Here is a 20,296-nt window from a genome sequence, read left to right on the forward strand (position 1 = left end):
TTTCTACTTTCCTTTGTTGCTCTTCTGTGGAGGAGTTTTAAACCGGTGGTTTCCAGGATGCTGGACGTTTAGGGTAGTTATGTTGGGGGGGGGGGACGGAAAACCACTTTGGCCCCAAGGTAAAAGCTTTCCCAAAAAAGAGATAGTATGTAGAAAAGCCCCATTTTCTTTTTATTTAAATATCCTAAATATATCACGAAGGAACATACACTGCACTTTAATGGTAAAAAGATACAAGTTTATAACATCTTATAAAAACTACCATTTAAAAGTGATCTTGTTCATTTGATATTCCCCTCCCCCAATAGCAAAATAAGTATATTAAAAAAAAAAAAAAGAGAGAGAGAAAGAGAGAAGAGGACAGAGAGGAAGAGTAGGAGGGATTGTTAAGATAAAAGCCCCAGGACTGCAGCAGAGGCAAAGAGCATCTGGGGAGAGGGTTAGAAGTTGTGGCGGGACCCCACGTCTCATTTAACCCTCCAAGGTCAAGCCATAGGGCACAATCAGTAGCTAAGTGATGAAAGAGGCTGTTGGGGGCTGGACGGAGAAGAGTTGGGGTGCAGGGAAGGGCAGGGCTGGTAAGGCCCGGTCCAAGGGCCCACCCAGAAGTGGTGCTACTCTCCCAGACCCCCAAATCCCATGTCCTGGTCTCTGAGAGCCTGCCCTCCCTCCCTTTCCCTTCACTCCAAATGCACCTGAGGCATCTGTCCAGTGCTAGGCCCCGTGAGCTGAGGAGGGCGGGGGCCTTGGGCCCAGGTGCCTCTGCAGCGCTTAGTCTGTGGTTTCCCTGGGGTTGTGAGGGGGCTCCTGGGCCCCCTGGGAGGCTGAATCACTCCTTTCACCTCTTTGCTCCTCTCTCCTCACACATCCTTGGCCCCAGCAGCTCAGCACCTGGACGACTGAACTAACCACCTACTGCTCCTGAGTTTCCCCCACACCCAATCCTTGGCAGGGGTGCTTCTGGTATGGCTCTTTATACATCTGCTCACAAACTGCCTCTCCTCCGCCCACCCTGGCAGGAGGCTGGGGCCGTGGGGGTCCAGGGCGCACTGTGACCTAAGCACACATCCGCACACGTGGGGGCATAGGTCACTCATGGGATTTTCTCCACACACACCCCAACCCTCAACAGATTAGCTGCAAGTGGCAGGGAACGAAGCCTCCTATTTTCAAAAGTGCTCGTGGGAGAATAGTTTTGTAGATGGAGCTTCCTTCCAAGAATGTATTCCCAGAAGTGAAGGATCAGTTCCAGCCCCAGCCCCAGCACAGCCCTCACACACAGGAAGACCCCTGCCTGCGGGGACCACAGGGCAGCTGCGAGGACTGAGGTCTAGGTTCTGGACCGTATCAAATGGAAGTGCCAGCACAAAGCTGGAGAGCACAGGCAGCAAACACGCGCCCCGTGTCTCTCCCAAAGGATCTCAGGTGCCATTAGGGAAAGTCTGTAGGGTGCCACGCCTTTCTTTTTCCCTGAAATCCTCACATTTCAGAGGTATAGAGCCCCCCTCCCCCCGCCCTCCCAAATAGGTAGCAGCCGGGAGCTTTCTGCGGCTGTTCCCTACACTTTCCAGGAAATGAAGTCACACCGCCTGGAGCTGCCATCCTAGATCCCCACTGACAGCATGGTCAGGTTCACCAAGCCTCCGTGATTACTCCCCTCTCCAGGTCAGGGCAGGTCACAGTGGGGGCCAACCAAACCCCAGAACCTTCCACAACAAGGTTTTTTTTTTTTTAATTTCACTTTAGAAAATTCATGTTTACAAGCTTTGGCTTGGGTTAAACACCCTAACCAGCCTGCTGAATCAATCCCAAACCCCCCTCCAAAACAAAGCCCTTCACTCCCCTAAATCGAGTTCCTCAGCTCCTTCTGGGACCTCAAGCACCCTTCAGGTTCCGTGGTGGTGGTGGTGGGGGGGCTGTTTCATGCTCATCCTCCCCTGAGCTGAGGGCCAGAGAAGGGTTTGGCTCAATAATATGCCATCTCCAAACGCAAGCACACATGTGAATGAACACACTCCTGCATGCACGCACACGCACGCTCTCACACGCACACACACACACACACACCCCTGATCACTTTTTTGGGGATGGATAGGGTGGTGGTGTTGGGGCAGAGAGGAGCAAAGAACGTGATTAAGAACAAAACCTACAATAGGTTTCTTCCTCAGTCCTTTCTCTGCAGCACCCCTTTCCCCCCTAATTCTTGGTTGGGTAGGGATGGCCATTAAGAAGGAAGCGAAGATCTTATTCTTTGGAACCGAAGGCCACACCCTATCTCCTCTACCTGAATACAGTGATAGGACTTGGGCAGGGAGAGCAGCTCACGCTGCTCAACAGTCACATCAGGGGACACCAAACTCCTTTGTTTCTTGAACAGTTGCTGCTCAACTTGGGACTAGTCTCAGGTTGTTCCTAAGACGACACAAGGAGAGACAGCCCCACTTTGATATCCATGACTACGCGCTCAACACCTCTGTCTGGCTCAGGAGTCCATGGCAGCGAGGTAGCCACACACTATCTCCAAGATCGAGTGCCCAAGAGGGCATGGAAGGGCTCCGTGGGCCGTTCTCACCCAAGTTCCCTCCACAAGGCACTTGAGCTGACCCCATCAGGTACTGGGTGGCCTGGGCCATGGCAACAGCCGTGGGCATAGCTCTTGCTTGTCCCCGGAGGAAGTAAGAGGTACCTGCCCACTCTAGTTGGACCCAGCCCTTGTCTGCTCCTCCCGCCATTCTTCCTTCTGTCCCTACAGTGTATAAGGAGACCAATGCAAACTCAGCTGCCATCCCTGATACTACTCTCCTTCAAACAGAAGGTGAGGTGCAGGGCTGTGAACACTGAGGATCAACTGCAACCAAAAACTCAATTTTGGGGAGGGCTGGACCAGCCATAGTCCCTGCTTTGACCAGGGCTCTATGCCTCCATATTACCTGTATCCACAGTGTAGCTGCTAAAATTGCTTTTGGAAAAACAAAAACAAGAACAGAACAGAACAAACAAATCCCTCTCCCCAATCCTTTCCATGTCAGCTGCCAGCTGGAGTCCAAGGCTGTGGGAGCCACACCAGTCTTGGTCCTGTACCTTCAGTCCCCACCTATAACCTCAGCCAAGGGTCCAGGGACTAGCTTCCCTACCCAGGAATGCTGGAGGAACGTCCCAGAGATACTCATAGTCTCAGATTATTTACAGAGCTGAGGCTCTGAGGCCGCTGTCCCCTGATGCACTCTTCTGGTTTCCTGGGTCCACTCCTCCAGGAGGGGGACAGGTACAGACGGGGTGGTGGTGGCACCATCACACCAGAGAGGGTGCGCTCTTCGGTAAATTCTTCTGATCACTCCCACCACCCAGGGCCCCTTGCGCCTATAGAGAAAACTGCCCGTCGGAAGTCTTGGACTGGCACCCTTGGCACATCCGTTTGTGTCTGAGTAATCGATCTGTCCGAGAAAAACACTGAGAAGAAAGGAAGGATTAAGTGTTGAGAGGAGAACCTCAGCTACCTGCTGGCTAGCTCTGCCTTCCCCACACGGGGGCCGCATCCTGTTCCTCAAGCCCTCAACGAGTACGCAGATGGCAGGAGCACACAGTGGTTAAGAGCACAGGCTCTCAAGTCTGAGTCCTGGCTGTGCGCCCTTGGCCACGGTATCTAACAGCACTCAATCTGGACACTCATCTGTAACGAGGCTAAAAGTACCTTCACAGAAGGGCTACGTCATTCATCCAATATTTATTGTCTGTCTCAAGGCAGGTACAGTTCTTGGGGCTGAGGATAGAGTGGAGAACCGGAGGGGCAAAAATCTCTGCCTCATGGAACTTCCATTCTAGCGTTTTGAGATTCAGTGTAAGAGAGTGGAGCAAAGCATCCAGGAAATGTTAGCTGTTATCATTTCTCATCTTTTGTTCGTGTCTTGTTTTGGTCCTCTCACATTCCCATCAGATCAGACACTGAACCCCCCCAGGGCAGAGAGCGTCTTTCTTCTTCCAGGTGCACCAGCTCTGAAGTCTGACTGAATCCTGCCTCTGCCCTCGATCTACTGTGTCCTTAGAAACTTAACTCTCTTTGAATCTCAATTTCCCCCAAAGCCAAATGATGGCAACACAGCTACTTTACGGAGTTAACATGAGGATTAAAAAAATAACCTATTGCAAATATGCTCTCACAGTGCCTGGTGCAGAAGTACTCAAGAAATGCTGCTATTGTTGTGACCATGATTCCCACGGCCCCTCCCCCAAAACAGTTGCATAAGGCCGGAGAGATGCACCTCACCCCGAGGTAGTAAGTCTATGGTGGCCAGGAGTGTGAGGTGGCTTCCTATTGGGCAGAGGATGGCGGCTAGTCCTGGTTCTCGGTGAAGGAAATGTTTGCTGTGTGGGGCGGATGGATGACGTGAGCTTACCTGATGACAACGTTCGCACTGGTAGGGCTTTTCGCCACTGTGCACACGCTTGTGACGCTCCAGGTGGTACTTCTGGATGAAGCGCATATCACATATATCACACTCAAATGGCTTCTCACCTGGCCCAGGTGGAGAGAGAAGTTAGTATTAGGAGGTACACAAGGCAGGGACTTCATTCCAGCTATTTTCCCAGAAACGTTTAATTCTTAGTAATGTGCAGACACCTAATTGGGAAAGGTCCTCAAAGCTGCTGGTCTCAGTGACACTAGAAATCTCTCCAGCTAATTCACTTATCTTCTTCCTCTATTTCTCACGCTCAGCCTCTGAAACATTTTTTAGTATGTGTGCTGCTGAAGTGAGCACATCGGCCTCTAAAAACAAACCCAACAAGAGCTGCACACACACACTAAAAACTACAAACTACTGACTATGAGCAAAAGACTTACCAGTATGAATAAGGATGTGCCGCTTCAGGTGGTAACTGCTCCTAAAGGCTCCAAAGCAGTGTTCACAAATAAAATTTTTGGGAATCTTTACTTGAAAAGAGCCGTTTTGTTCCACTACCACCACCTAGGGGCAACAATCAGGCATGTCATAAGGCTATCCTCTCAGCCTCCTCTCGGCCCCCATCCTACTCTGAGTCAATTTCCAGTTGCTGGACAAAGTAATCTTTCTGATGTTGTCATCTCCCTCATCCCTAGAGTTAAGAGACCCTCTGAGGCAGGAGGTGGGCATGGGTAAGCTGTCTGCCCATCAAACCCAACACCTCCGAATATGACCTGAGGCTGGGGAGGCGGGGGACACTGCCTGCCCTTTGCCACAGGATCCCACACTTCCCTGGCTCCTGTTCCTTTACCAAGGATGTTCCAAAGAGTGCAGAGATCAAAGACCAACGCGGTCTATGGAGGAAATCAGTGACACACTCACTGGCTATGAGTGACCAAAACATCTAGGGAAAACTCCAGGTTGAACCACAGAGGAAAGAAAAGGAGGATTAACCCCATTACCAAATGGTACCAGACTGGGGATTACCCCATTACCTGCCTTTTTAACAGTCTTCTTTGAATGAGAGGACTCAGCCAAGCTGTCATCATCTTTGCGACTCCGGGACTTATCACTGTCTTTTCGGTGGCCCTTTTAAAACAAATCAAAGCTAAGCTCACAGTCTATCTCTGCACACAAGACAGGAAACCAAATGCTGCTTGCAGACTTCTAAATGAGAGTAACCACCTGCCCCAAAGGTTTAGAGACGGTATTCATCCATTTCCTAAGTGCTATGGTGTTAAGGGGTTAGAGATAAAGAAAAGTCCTTCCTTAGCTCTCTAATATACCCACATTCATTCATTCCCCAGCTGGATCCCTTTTTCCCACTTCCCTAAACAGAAGCGCTGAGAAATCAAAGCTTGGCATCTCCTGGCAGAGAGCTTGGGCCACCCGACCCCCAGGTGCCACGATGGACTCAAACGCTGTACCTGACTCGAGCACCTCAGCACATCAGGGCTACCTGCCCGCTCTCCATTCTCGGCCTGCTTGCTGGCAATCTGGCTCAGCATCATCTTCTTGCTGGCTGCAGTAGGAACCAAACTCACACCTGCTAGGCCTTCACAAGCCAGGAGACTTGCCTAAGTTGAAAGGAGATGAGGTGTCAGGTCACCTGGCAGGGCAGGGCAAAAACAGGCTGCCATCTTCCGTAGAACTACCTTACACACCCAGCCACAAACAAACTGCCTCCCTAAGGAGCATCCCTCTTCACTCTTCACGAAACTGCTTCCTTCAAGAGTCCTCCCTAACTCACCTCACCAGGAGTCAGTTGTTACTCATCAGCATTTAGATACACATCAAGTCAATAGCCAGGTATCATTGACACTTCGGTCATTAGCAATGTGGTAGGGACAGTGTGTCAACGTGTTACTAGGTACTTCTAGGCCCTGTGAATGGGCAGGAGGGTCGGCTAACCCTGCTGAGCCATGGAAATGGGAGAGCAAACCTTCCTCCTCTTTTTTTTTTTAAGATTTTATTTATTTATTCATGAGACACACACACACACACACACACACACACACACACAGAGGCAGAGACCTAGAGAGAGAAGCAGGCTCCATGCAGAGAGCCCGACGTGGGACTCGATCCTGGCACTGGGATCAGGCCCTGGGCTGAAGGCAGATGCTCAACCGCTGAGCCACCCAGGGATCCCCATCCTTCCTCCTCTCAATAGCAGCTTCAGGGGCCACTTATGATGGGCGGACCTCACTGGTGCCAAATATATATTCTATCAGGTCCCATAAACATGCTTATCAGCAAAATTAGGTCAATTCTCCCCTTAGATTTTTATGTTTCCTAAGTGTCATCAATTATAACGGGTACAGAAATTAAATCACTTGGAAAGATTTTACCATTGAGTATCACTTTCTCTTGACCCCCAAGTCCATTTATCTGTGTGCAAATCCATATATGCTGTTTTCCATATATAATCCGTTATATCCATTTTCACATTCTCTACTCTATGTACACCTTAAAAATTACTGAAATAGGAACGATTAAAAAAATTTCTTTTCATGGCTATATTCTCCAAACTGACTTTGTTTAGACAGCACTAGAGAATGTACTTTTCTTACTTAGAAAAAAAATTTTTTTTTTTTTAAGAAACACTAAAGAAATAGTTGATCAGTAAACTTCCACAAGTGATTTTATTAAAAAAAAATTACTTTTGGGAAAAAAAAGTAATAAAAATTAAAAAAAATTTCTTTTAGAAATTCCTTTTAGTATATCCTGGGACCCCCTCTCTCTCCTTCAAGGACTTTGGACAGAAAGGTCTAGAGGTGGAAAGTTTAGTTCTGCTGTTTCACCATGTGAGCTTGGGCAAATTACTCCACCTCTTCAGATCTCATTTTCCTTAAATGCAAAATGTTTATGAGAGCATCTACTCTTGCAGGGTTGATGAGAATGAAAATAAGATACAAATGCCTAGCAGTACCCAGTACAAAGTTAGTGATCAGTGAAAGGCAGTCTTCTCAGAACAAGAGTGAACATGATGCCATGAAGTGGGTTGCAAACAAAGGAAGAAGAAAACGAAGGGCTCCTAATCGGCATGAAAAGGAGGAAGCTATGCATGTGGCTGGAAGAAAGCCAATTATACTATAATCAGGCTGTCATCCTGGTGAGACTAGTAAGGGAGGGTCCCTGGAAGAAAGCTGGGAGCAGCTCTGAGGATGCCTGCACATAGCTTTGCTATCCACCCTTAAAACAACCTAACAGATCATCCTGTCTCTCCAATCCATCCTGTCCCCTCACAATGACAATTACCTTCTAGATGCACTGATCTGACATTACTCTTAACGTTCTTCAGAAAGCTCCCATTCTCTACAGAATAAAGTTGAATTCCTTAGCAAGGCATAAAAGGCCCTTGGGTTATACTTGTACTTCTCCAGGAAACAACTCCCTCATCCTAACTTTTCCCTTTATCACTAACTACCCTATCCCCATAACCCGTTTAAATTTTTTTTTAAAGATTTTATTTATTTATTCATGAGAGACACACAGAGAGGCAGAGAGAGAAGCAGGCTCCACGCAGGAAGCCTGATGTGGGACTGGATCCCGGGGCCCCGGGGTCACGCCCTGGACTGAAGGTGGCGCTAAACCACTGAGCCAACCAGGCCACCCCCCATAACCTGGGCCGCCCCCCCATAACCCATTTAAATTCTTTCCTTCTTAATTAGCCAACTACCCGCAGTACTCCTAACCTCATCACATTCTCTTATGCCTCTAAGTCTCTGCCCATGCAGTTCTCCTTGTATGAATGCCCTGTTCTGCTTGTTTATCTAGCAAAATCCCATGCATTCTTCAAGCTTCATCTGCTTCTTTTCATCCAGGCAGAGGTACCCTTCTCTCCTCCGCAGTGTACATACCTTTATTATTGCACGTTTCTTCAATCAACAGATCCATTGATTTTTCTACTGCTAACCAACCAGTATGCAAGGTATTGTGAATATAAATTATAGACTATCTCTCCATTTCCCCCCACCCCAACCCAACTAGCCTGGAAGCGTGCTGGGGAGGGGGACAATCTTATTCATCTTTGTATCCCCAGCACAATGCCTTGCATGTAACAGGAGCTCAATTAATTCCCGTTGGAAAAAAAAAAAAAAAAAAAAAAACAAACGAAGCATTCACCACACTGTTCACTCCCTCATGCCCCTCAGCACTCAACGTACCAAGTGTAAACTGAGCAGTTTTACAAAAGTCCCATCAGTGCCTGTGATGCAGAATAGCCTACCTCCTTCATTTGACTGGAAGCTCCCTGAAGGCAGGGGCTGTGGCCTGTCTCCTTTCCTTCCTCTAGATCTCCCCCTGGTGCTTAATACAGAGCTCGGCTCACTGGGTTGGTCAATATGTTGACTAAGGCAGCATTCAAGAGTGAAACTGCAAACACGCTTCCCAGTGATCTTGAAGGAGGAGGATTCTATAGCTTTTTACCTGAGCCATGCTGATTTCTCACTTAATGTAACCCAAAAGTTCAGGAGTTTCTTGGTCCACCTTTCCTAAGACACTGTTGTGTGAAGAACTGTCACCAAATCACTGTAACAACTCCTTCGTGTCCCTTCAGTCCCGCTGCCATATTGAACTGCCTTTGTCTTCAAATAGAACTTAGTGTCCTCCAAGTGGGGGGGAAGATAGAGGTTCCAAGAATCCCTGGACTCTGCCTGGCTCCTGTCTATGGTCTGAAGAAACAGTCGGCCAGTCTTGGGTTTTCCAAATGAAATCTTCTCGTTGAAGTTCCACGCTCCGTTTCAGAAACCTGAAACCACAAAGGGAGACGGGGCTGTTAGGTGCAACATTCTCAGGCCAAAGGACGTGCGCGGTAGGCTGAACTTTTTTGTTGTTGTTGTTTTGTCTTGTTTTTGTTTTTGGCTGGGTGCTCTCTGTGAACCTCAGAAAGAGGACGTTAGTCCAGCAGAATTTTCTTTCTAGGTCAGAAGAAGAAACTGGTCTCCAGGGCAAAGAGGAGCTGCCAACGGGAGTAAAAGCGACCAGGGGGCGGCGGGGGGGGGGGGTGGGGGGCGCTCATGGAGGAACTGCAACAGGCCCACGGCTTGGATTTGCCTTTTTACGAAGAGAAGGGGGCGGAGGCCCTTCGGGGCTTTTGTGTCGAGTGGGCCGGGCCGCAAAGCTCGCACTTTATTAAGGAGGCCAGCACCGGGGAGTAGAGAAATGCTCGGAGGCGACCGCCTGACGCTCGCTCGGGCAGCCGGGCAGCCAGGCAGCAGGCCGACTGGCAGGGTGCGCCGGGCCGGCCCACACGTGCGCGCTCCCCGAGTCCGCCCGAAGGTACGGAGACTCGCTGCGGCGGCGGGGAGGCGGGCAAGCGGGCATGCAAGCAGGCGGGCAGGAGGCAGGCAGGCGGGCATGCAGGCAGGCGGGCAGGAGGCAGGCAGGAGGCAGGCAGGCGGGTAAGCAGGCAGGAGGCGGGCAGGCCGGCAAGCAGGCAGGCCGGCGGGCAGGCGGGCGGGCAGCAGGCAGGAGGCAGGCGGGCAAGCAGGCCGGCAGCAGGCAGGCGGGCAGGCGGGCAGGCGGGCGGGCAGGCAGGCGGGCAAGCAGGCCGGCAGCAGGCAGGCGGGCAGGCAGGCGGGCAGGCAGGCGGGCAGGCCGGCAGGAGGGAGGCAGGCAGGCGGGCAGGTCGGCGCCGCGCGTCCCCTCCTCCCCCTCCCCTCCCCTCCAGCCGCCCCGAGGACGAGCGCGCCCGCGCCCGCGCCCCCGCCAGGCCACCCCTCCGCCGGCCGGGGACGCGGCCCTCCAGGCGGGCGGGGGGCGCAGCGCGCGCGTCCCCGGCGCTCCCGGCGCTCCCCGGCCCGCCCCGGCCGGCCCCCTCCCGCCTTCCCCTCCCCCTCCCCCTCCCGCGCGGCGCCCCACGGCCTGCGCGCTGCCGAGGCGCTGCCGCCCGCCCGGACGCCGCCGCGCTCCCCGAGGCGCGCCCCTACCTGCCGGGCGCGGCCTCCCGCGGCCTCCCCCGCCGCGCGGCGCCTCCTCCAGGCCCCAGCGCCCCGTGCCAAGCCTGGGGCCGCCGCTGCCCTGCCGGGACCGAGGCAAGTTTACAAACACCAACCCGGGGCCCGTTTCCCCGGAAGCACTTCCCCCTCCCCCGCGCCCCCTCAGCCGAGCAGCGATATCCACTTCCGGGCTCGGAGCCGGGGACCGGCGGGAGCAGCCAGAAAGGGGGTGAGGCCGAGGACGCTGGGAGGGGGCGCCGCCGGCGAGGGGGCGGGGCCGGCGCGCGGGAGGACGGGAAAGGGGGCGGGCCGGCGGCGGCGCGCGTGCGCCGTGCCGTGGGCGCGCCCCCCGGCGGCCATCTTGGCTGAGGGCAGGAACGGAGACCGTCAGGTGACGCGCGCCAGGTGCGCTTTGAGGGTTCTGCTAGGTGGGTCGGTTAAGGCTCGTTGGGGACGCGCCTTGGCCTCCCTCGCTCGCCGACCGTCTCCCTGTCGCTTCTGAGCCTGGGCCGCCCAGCCGGCCGGGAGGAGTTAACTTTCTGCGGGGTGAACTCGAGCCAGGCCCCCAGGCGACCCTGGGTGCCCCACCGCGCTGCGCCAGCCCAGGCCTGCGGACGGGCGGCATCTTCTCCCCGCCGGGAGGACGCCGTGGGGCCCGGCTCAGCGCACGGTCAGCTCCATCCGAGCCTGAGCGCCGCGGCGGCGCCTGTGTCCGCGCTAAGGAAACGGAGACCGTGACCCCTCCTTAGTCTCCCACCCCCGGCCGTTGGGGGCAGGCCCCGCTGATGATGGACTGTGCCAGGTGCTCCTAATGGAAGGAATTGTCGGTTCCGTTTAAGGCCCAGCTTCTGCTGCAGGTGCTGTCAGGCTGTGGGTTTAGGAAACACCAATTGAGATGTCAAAAGAAAAAAAATTAAATTGTGAAAAAAAAAAAAGAGGCATTCCCAACTATCCCTTTGTACACGGGTTTCGTTTCCCCCAGCGCTTTGTGTTTTGAGCCGTTGACAGCAAATCTTTGTGCTCTTAGACTCATGATGAAATTGATGAAATAGAGAAATGTTATCAGAAATTTTTTTTAAGGGTTTTTATTTGTTTATTGATGAGACACAGGCAGAGGGAGAAGCAGGCTCCATGCCGGGAGCCCGACGCAGGACTCGATCCCAGGACCCCGGGGTCACGCCCTGGGCCAAAGGCAGGCGCCAAATCGTTGAGCCACCCGGGCTGCCTCGAAATAAATTTTTATTTTTTATTTATTTATTTTTGAAATAAATTTTTTTTCTTTTTTTTTTTTGAAATAAATATTTTTTTTAATGATTTTTTTTTAAATTTTTTTAAATTTATTTATGATAGTCACAGAGAGAGAGAGAGAGAGAGAGAGAGAGAGAGAGGCAGAGACACAGGCAGAGGGAGAAGCAGGCTCCATGCACCGGGAGCCCGACGTGGGATTCGATCCCGGGTCTCCAGGATCGTGCCCTGGGCCAAAGGCAGGCGCCAAACCGCTGCGCCACCCAGGGATCCCCCTAATGATTTTTTTTTTATCTTTATTTATTTATGATAGTCACACAGAGAGAGAGAGAGGCAGAGACATAGGCAGAGGGAGAAGCAGGCTCCGTGCACCTGGAGCCCGACGTGGGACTCGATCCTGGGTCTCCAGGATCGCGCCCGGGGCCAAAGGCAGGCGCTAAACCGCTGCGCCACCCAGGGATTTTTTTTAAAAATTAGCTCATACTTATTTTGACAGATCCTGCACACACGAAAGAATAAAAGGCAAGAAGTGTGAAGTTTTTTCTTCTACTATCCTGTGCTTCTGAAGATAGTCACTCTTATCAGTTTGGCAAATGTACCTTCAGGTCTTTTTCTATATTCATACAAATTTTTTTAAAAAATTATTTACTCTACTTTTTTAAAAAAAGATTTTATTTATTCATGAGAAACACAGAGAGGAGAGAGAGACACAGGCAGAGACACAGGCAGAGGGAGAAGTAGGCTCCATGCAGGGAGCCTGAGGCGGGACTCTATCCCAGGACCCCCGGGTCACGCCCTGGGCCGAAGGCAGGTGCCCAACCGCTGAGCCACCCAGGCTGCCCTGAAATAAATATTTAAAAAATTTTTTTTGAAATATTTTTTAAAAAATTAGCTCATATTTATTTTGACAGATGCGCACACACGAAAGAATAAAAGGCAAGAAGTGTGATGTTTCTTCTTCTGTACTTCTGAAGATAGTCACTTTTATTAGTTTGGCAAATGTACATTCAGGTCTTTTTCTAAACTCCTACAAATATTTTTTTTAATTATTTTTTTTTTGAGAGAAAAACAGGAGGGAGGGGCAAATGCAGATGCCGGGCTGAGCTGGGAGCCCAACGTGGCTGGATCCCAGGGTGCTGGGATTCTGATCTGAGCAGAAAGCAGATGCTTCACAGATGGAGCCACCCAGTTACCCCTTGCACAAATTTATTTTTCATCCAGTGTATTTATTGAGCACCTTCAGTGCTGGACAGAAGTGTTAGATTGTAGACATCTAAGTTCTTTAATATTTTAACAATTGTTGCGTAATATTCTAACTTCTATTTGTACTTTGATTTGTCCAGACTCATCCTTTTTTTTTTTTTTTTTTTTTTGTCCAGACTCATCCTGATGAACATTTAGGTTAATTTCGTTATTTTGGCTTATAAACAATGCCATAAGGAAGATCTTCATATGGTTATCCTTTTGCATTAGTAGATTTGTAGATAGGATATGTGCGTTTTAAATTTCAGTCAAGGGCAGCCCGGGTGGCTTAGTGGTTTAGCACTGCTGTGGGCTCAGGGCCTGATCCTGGAGTCACGGGATCAAGTCCCACATCTGGCTCCCTGCGTGGAGCGTGCTTCTCCCTCCGCCTCTTTCTCTCTGTGTGTGTCTCTCATGAATAAATAAAATCTTTAAAAAAAATAAATTTCGGTCAATTCTGTAAAGTTGAATTTCAGTTTGTAATAATTTACAGACTCACTCAGAAACAGGAGTGAATGTCCCCATTTCCTGCAACATAGCAATACTGGATACTATGAATTTTTAGTGGAGTTGCCAATTTAATAGATGAAAAATAGTAATTTCATTGCTTAAATTTGTGTATCATCAGTAGTGGAATTTAGCAACCTCTGTTGCATCTTCTCTAAGTTATATTAACTTTTCGTTTGTCATTTGCATTTAAAATACTTTCTCTTAGTTTTTTGTTTATCAGCCTTTTCTTTTTTACAGCAAATCATGCTTTACAGGAAATTATCTGAAACATTCCTATCAAAAATAGAAATAACATAAGAATGTTTACCATTAAAGCTAATATTTTACTGGAGCTCTTGGCCACCGAAAAGTCTCATTATTTTTTCTTTCTTCTTTCTTTCTTTCTTTTTCTTTCTTTCTTTTCTTTCTTTCTTTCTTTCTTTCTTTCTTTCTTTCTTTCTTTCTTTCTTTCTTTCTATCTTCTTTCTTTCTTTCTTTCCTTTTCTTTCTTTTTCTTTCTTTCTTCTCTTTCTTTCATTTATTCAGAGGCGGAGAGAGAGAGAGGCAGGCAGAGAGGCAGAGACACAGGCAGAGGGAGAAGCAGGCTCCATGCAGGGAGCCCGACATGGGACTTGATCCCAGATCTCCAGGATCACACCCCAGGCTGCAGGCTGCGCTAAACCGTTGCGCCACCGGGGCTGCCCTTTATTTTATTTATTTATTTATTTATTTATTTATTTATTTATTTATTTATTTATTTTCATTATTTTCATATGATATATTCAACTAGAAAGAGGATTGATTGACAAAATATGAAAACTAGTGAGTTCAGTATGCTCAGATATGAAATTAACAAAAATTGTGTACATAAAATATACGAACAATAGCATCCATAAAAATGTGAAATAAATAATCTCACAATAAGAATATTACTACATTTCTAGGGGTGCCTGAGTGGCTTAGTTAAACGTCTACCTTTGGTTCAGGTCATGATCCCCAGGTCCTGGGATCAACCCCTACATTGGGTTCCCTACTCACTGGGGAACCTGCTTCTCCCTCTGCCTGCTGCTCCCTCTGCTCTTGTGCTGTCTGTGTCAAATAAATAAATAAAATCTTCTTAAAAAAGAAATTCATGGGATCCCTGGGTGGCTCAGTGGTTTAGCGCCTGCCTTCGGCCCAGGATGTGATCCTGGAGTCCTGGGATCGAGTCCCATTTCGGGCTCCCAGTATGGAGCCTGCTTCTCCCTCTGCCTCTCTATGTCTATCATGAATAAATTAGATCTCTTAAAAAAAAATTCAGACTGTTTTAGTGAAAGACAAAAAGGTCTTGGTTGAATGGAGAGTTTTACCATGGCTGTGAATAGAAAGACCATTTTGTAGAGATGTGAGTTTTTGCTATTAATTAAAACAGGACCTTGCGGGTAGCCCGGGTGGCTCAGTGGTTTAGCGCCACCTTCAGTCCAGGGTCTGATACTGGGGACCTGGGATCGAGTCCCACATCGGGCTCCCTGCATGGAGCCTGCTTCTCCCTCTGCCTCTCTCTCATGAATAAATAAAATCTTAAAAACAAAACAAAACAAAAACCCAGGACCTTGCATGGAATTTAACCCAATATTAAAATTTTCATGGAAAAGAATAATTGCAAGGAGAGCAAAAATCACTTTGGAAAACATGGAATGGGTAAAATAATGAGGGGTGGGGTAAAGCCATGAGTTATATTTAATCACTTTATTTTTTTATTTCATTTTTTAATCACTTTAATGGTGTGTTTATTTACACAGATTTTAAAAGTTTTATGTAATCAAGTTTGCCTGTGGCTCTGGGGTTTTTGTGACACTACCTCAAGATTACAAAAATATTTCCCTGTAGTCCCATTTGACATTCTTATAGTTGTGTATTTTCAGCTTATGTCTTTTTTTTTTTTTTAAAGATTTTATTTTTTTATGATAGTCACAGAGAGAGAGAGAGAGAGGCAGAGACACAGGCAGAGGGAGAAGCAGGCTCCATGCACAGGGATCCTGATGTGGGATTCGATCCTGGGTCTCCAGGATCGCGCCCTGGGCCAAAGGCAGGCGCCAAACCGCTGCGCCACCCAGGGATCCCTCAGCTTATGTCTTTATCTTAGCTGCAGTTTATTTTTGTGTGTGGTGAGAGGTAGTGAGAAATGCCAGACTTAAAAGTAACCAGTAATGTAGTGGGAGAGGTACTAGCCTAGAATTCAGAAAATCAGAGATCTTGGCATGTTCTTGTGTCATCTGTGTAATCTTGGACAAATTAACTCTGAACTGATCTCTGGTCCTCATCTTGAAAACCAGAGTGAATAAGTAAATACCTTTCAGTCTGATTTCCAGCACTACTGTGAGGATCAAATGAAGTCATAGATGAGAAGGCTTTTTTTTTTTTTTAATTAAAAAAAAATTTTTTTTTTGATGAGAAGGCTTTGACAGAGAAAAGTCCCTTTGCAAATCTTCTAAATTATCATTAATACAGATTTTTGGTCTATGCAAATGAAATGTATGTAGAATGCAGCATTATTTTTTAGTACCTGGAAATAGTTGGTCAATTCACCCAGATGTTTGTTGAGTGTCTTTGTGCAAGACCTTAGGGGAAGAGAGAGGAGAGTGGGGAGGGATGAAAACTAACATTTTTTTGAGTGCCTTTTTTGTATTTAGTGCTTTCCTTAAAGATAAGTTTTTAACCCCCAGGAATTTACAACCTAGAAGGAGGAGAAAACACTGTACACATAAGGAGAATTGGTGCCTTTATGGATGTGGGTATTGAGTCTGTGGGATTTGTGAACAGGTAGATAGGATGGAGGTCAGTGTTGTCATTTTCTAATTAGAAGCCTGGCCGAAAATGCTTTAAGAAGCAACTGCCCTGATTTTTTTTATGCCTACAGGCAGGTTTCCTCCTGTGTGACCTTCCCTAACCTCTGTGACACAGTTCTTCCTCTCAGGCCCACCCTATCAGTTATTCAAATAGTATTGTAATGATTACTGATTAGTCTTTTCCTGTACCAGCTCTCTATCGCTTTAAGTCTGGCATGTTTTCTCTTTGAAGGCTGCCCTGGGCCAATTGAGCAGAATTAGCCAGCCCTGCCTTTCTTGGTGAACATTCCACTCCTTTGTGGCAAGTGCGTCTGCCCACCTCCCTACTGGCCTGTTAGCTGGAGGGCACAGGGCAGACACAGTGCCCTCCCTCCCCCCCAGGTAGTGCCCGTGCCAGGGATAGATACTGAGTCAGTGTTTGCTGAGCTAGATAAACCTGTTCCTCTCTCTCCATTTGGGCTGCGCAATAGAAATGAGCAGCATAGGGCTACTTTTGTCACCAGTTAGACCTTTTTGATAAGAGAGAGTGGATTGGGGACTGGGAAAACCACATGATTGTACCAGGGCCATTCTTGAGCCTGGTGGTTTGTATATTTTGGAGTTTTCATTGCCCCTTAACCTCCTTAATCTTTCTTGTCGATCAAAAAATCCTTTATTTTAATTACGTGAGTAATATGAAGTTATATACAATTATAAAAGTATAGGTAGATAAATAAGAAAATTAAAATGGTCTATAATTCCAATAGCCAGTAATAACCATACTTAATATTTTGAAGGCTTTTTCCATCTCTTTCAGTCTTTTGAAAAATGCATGGTGATTCATACCTGCTAATAGGTATGAGGTTTCTCTTTGGGATGATGAAAATGTTCTGAAATTAAATAATGTGAACAACACACAACTTTGTGAGTATCCTAAAAAAAAAAAAACAACAACCCACTGAATTATACAATTTAAAAGGATGAACTTTATGGTATGTGAATCATATCTGAATAAAACTGTTATTCTTCTAAAAATGCTTATAGATACAGTGTTGTCTTTTTGTGAACTAAGAGAAAGTTGCATATATCATACTCCTTTTCTGTTAAATGTTTCAGTACGTTTTCTCAGAATAAGAACATTCTCTTACATAACCATGGTACAATGATCAAATTAAGGAAATTTAACATAGAATACTAATATTTGTGATGCCATGCACAGTCCGCTTCCACCAGTTGTTCCAATAATGTTCTTCATAGCAGGATTTTTTTCTTCCTCATCTGGGAGCTGATTTAAGTTCACACATTCCTTTTGATTGTAATGTCTCTGTTTCTGGAACAGTTCTTCAATCTTTCTTTGATTTTCATGACATTGATTTTTTTTTAAAGATTTTATTTATTTATTCATGAGAGAGAGAGAGAGGCAGAGACACAGGCAGAGGGAGAAGCAGGCTCCTCGAGGGGAGCCCGATGCAGGACTCAAACCTGGGACTCCAGGATCATGCTCTGGGCCGAACGCAGATGCTCAACTGCTGAGCCACCCAGGGATCCTGACGTTGGCATTTTTGAAAAATAACAGGTTAGCTGCTTTCTAGAATGCCCCTCAATTTAGATATATCTGTTTCCTTACAATTAAATTTGGATTATGCATATTTGGCAGAAATGTAACAGGAGTGCTATTGAGTGCTTTCAGTGCCTCACGTTAGGAGGACCGTATGTCAGTCTGTTCATTATTAGTGATGTTGCCTCGATCACTTGGGTAGGGAGGTGTCCACCAGGTTTCTCCACTATAAGGTTACCATTTTCCCTTTGAAGTGTTTTTAAGGAAAAGAATTTTACAACATAGCCTATAGTAAAAATGTGAAGGTTTACCACGTTTTACTGTGTGCTGATGTTTTTGAATGAGAGAGAAAGATGTAACAATATTTGAAGTTTATTTTTATTATTATCATTTTTTAATTTATTTATGATAGTCACAGAGAGAGAGAGAGAGAGAGAGGCAGAGACATAGGCAGAGGGAGAAGCAGGCTCCATGCACAGGGAGCCCGTTGTGGGATTCGATCCCGGGTCTCCAGGATCGCGCCCTGGGCCAAAGGCAGGCGCCAAACCGCTGCGCCACCCAGGGATCACCAATATTTGAAGTTTAAATGAAAAGGAAAAAAATTAGTGAAGGATGAGGAGACAGGAAATCAATCAGAATCTAAGTTTGAGGGCAGCCCCGGTGGGTCAGCGGTTTAGGGCCGCCTTCAGCCTAGGGCGTGGTCCTGGGGTCCCATTGAGTCCCACATCAGGCTTCCTGCTTGGAGCCTGCTTCTCCCCTCTGCCTGTGTCTCTGCCCCCCACCCCCCTCTGTATCTCTCATGAATAAATAAATAAATAAGTAAATAATCTTAAAAAAAAAAAAGAATCTAAGTTTGAGTAACCAGTAGAAGATGGTGCCTTTCATCAAACCAGGGAACCTAAGAATGAGAGCATATTTGAGAGGGCTGAGATGGAGTTTAAATTTGGGCCTACTGAGTACGAGGTGCCCATGAGACTTCTAAATTAGGCAGGTGGCTTCTCGGACCTGGAGTCAGGAGAGAGGTCTGGAGTGGAGGAGCTACCAGCAGGTAGCCCTAGGGAAGGATGCGATTGTCCAGAGGGTGGTGCAGAGTTCAACAGGTAAAAGAGGCACTCACAGGGCCCCGAGGGCCTCTAGCATTTGCGGGAGGGCCAGAGGAAGGTGAAAGTGTGAAGGCAACTAAGAAATGGCAGGCGGTAATCATATGGAAGCCAGTGAAGTAAAATGTTTCTGGGATAAAAGTGATGTGTGTCCATCGGATTTGGTGGTGGGCTGAGGAAAGCGTGAGAGGAGGGAAGGTGAAAATGGGGTGGAGACCATTCTTTTCAGAAGGTTGGTGGTGACGAGGAGGTGGCTAGATGGGGAATGGGTGACAGGTTTAAACAATTTAAAACACTATGAGTGTCTGTGTCTCTCATGAATAAAGAAATAAAATCTTAAAAAAAAAAGAAAAGAAAATGTAAGGAGCAAAAAATAAATTAAATAAATAAATAAATAAATAAATAAATAAATAAATAAATAAATAAATAAATAAATAAAACACTATGAGAGATAGTAGGAAGGAGAGTTGAAGAAATGAGGGGGGATAATGAGGACATCCCCGAGGGAGGAGGAGAGGACCCTTTAGGCCAGGGGCTCCGACTCGGTTATCTACAGGACCAGGCAGGTAGATGATGTGCGGATGTGTGAGGTGGACTGGTGTGGACTGAGGCGAAATAGAATGCAAAATTTTGAGGGCTGATGTCCAGTTGGCCTTGCGACAAGAGTTTACATCTCCACCAGGGCCATGAGCTTTGCAGCGCACACCAGGGGGAGGAACGCACATCCTCATCCCGCTGCTCTGGGGTGTGCCCTGGTCAACAGGGTGGGAGCACATGGGCCATATCCCAGGGAGGAGCAGAAGTTTTTTTTTTTTTATTAAAGATTTTATTTATTCATAGAAACACACACAGAGAGAGGCAGAGACACAGGCAGAGGGAGAAGCAGGCTCCATGCAGGAGCCCGATGCGGGACTCGATCCCGGGTCTCCAGGATCACACCCCAGGCTGCAAGAGGCAGCTAAACCGCTGCACCACCAGGGCTGCCCAGAAGTTTTTGTTTTTTTTTTTTTTTTTGGCCAAGAAGTTTTAAGAGTGGATGGTTTTTCTCTGCCTTTTGCGCCTTTCCTTCTGCCTTGAGAACATTGTGTCCCAGGTAGGGGCTGTTCCTTCAGCCTAGGTCTTGGAATAAAGGTACATGAATCCGAATTCTAGCCAACCACACAATCAACATAAACCATGAAAGAGAAAGAAACTTCTGTTGTTGCCAGCCAGTAGGATCGTGAAGCCATTAGTTACCACAGCAAAACTGATCGATGCAGCTGTTCAACTAACATAAAACCATACTAAGATATCATTTTTTACTGCTCAAGCTGAAAAGATGCAGAAGTTTGACAGCATACTCTGCTACGGAGGCTAAGAACGCAAGCACTTGCATACACCGGTACGACCTCCGTGGATGTTGGCAATCCTTATCAAAATTACAAATGCAGTGGCTATAACGAAAAAGCTAAAAAAAAAAGAAAGAAAGAAAAAGCTA

General features: G+C 47.6%; 2 protein-coding genes across 10 annotated transcripts in view; one reads left to right on the forward strand and one right to left on the reverse strand.

Annotated features, from left to right (window-relative positions):
• Positions 1 to 150: 150 nt before the first annotated feature.
• On the reverse strand, positions 151 to 10,635 carry ZNF740 (zinc finger protein 740). 7 transcript variants are annotated; one of them, XM_072797792.1, is made up of 7 exons: positions 10,370 to 10,635; positions 8,868 to 9,189; positions 5,867 to 6,016; positions 5,439 to 5,528; positions 4,841 to 4,964; positions 4,395 to 4,513; positions 151 to 3,450 (listed from the first exon to the last, which is right to left on the reverse strand). In XM_072797792.1, the coding sequence occupies exons 2-7, from the start codon at positions 8,874 to 8,876 to the stop codon at positions 3,361 to 3,363; spliced, it is 582 nt and encodes a 193-aa protein (XP_072653893.1). In that variant the 5' UTR covers positions 8,877 to 9,189; positions 10,370 to 10,635; the 3' UTR covers positions 151 to 3,360. The 7 variants fall into 7 exon arrangements, with proteins under 7 accessions (XP_072653893.1, XP_072653894.1, XP_072653898.1 ...); XM_072797793.1 differs by having other exon boundaries at positions 8,668 to 9,189; positions 10,370 to 10,612; XM_072797797.1 differs by having other exon boundaries at positions 5,867 to 6,048; positions 10,370 to 10,611.
• Positions 9,569 to 20,296, forward strand: part of CSAD (cysteine sulfinic acid decarboxylase) — a 33,071-nt gene continuing 22,343 nt past the window's right edge. The window contains exon 1 of one of the 3 annotated variants that reach the window (XM_072797789.1): positions 9,569 to 9,719. The gene's annotated coding sequence lies outside the window, so the exon portion shown is untranslated. Of the gene's footprint in view, positions 9,720 to 10,401; positions 10,475 to 10,789; positions 11,236 to 20,296 lie in introns of those variants that run through there. The other 2 variants (XM_072797791.1, XM_072797790.1) reach the window with 2 other exon arrangements.

This window comes from Canis lupus, chromosome 25 (genome assembly GCF_048164855.1).
Source record: "Canis lupus baileyi chromosome 25, mCanLup2.hap1, whole genome shotgun sequence".
Classification (NCBI taxonomy): Eukaryota; Metazoa; Chordata; class Mammalia; order Carnivora; family Canidae; genus Canis; species Canis lupus.

Coding starts and splice junctions, on each gene's coding strand:
- ZNF740 (XM_072797792.1), bottom strand. Junction 4,965..5,438: donor CAAAGAAGACTGTTAAAAAG/GCAGGTAATGGG, acceptor TGTTGCCCCTAG/GTGGTGGTAGTGGAACAAAA. Junction 4,514..4,840: donor GCACATCCTTATTCATACTG/GTAAGTCTTTTG, acceptor CACCTGGGCCAG/GTGAGAAGCCATTTGAGTGT.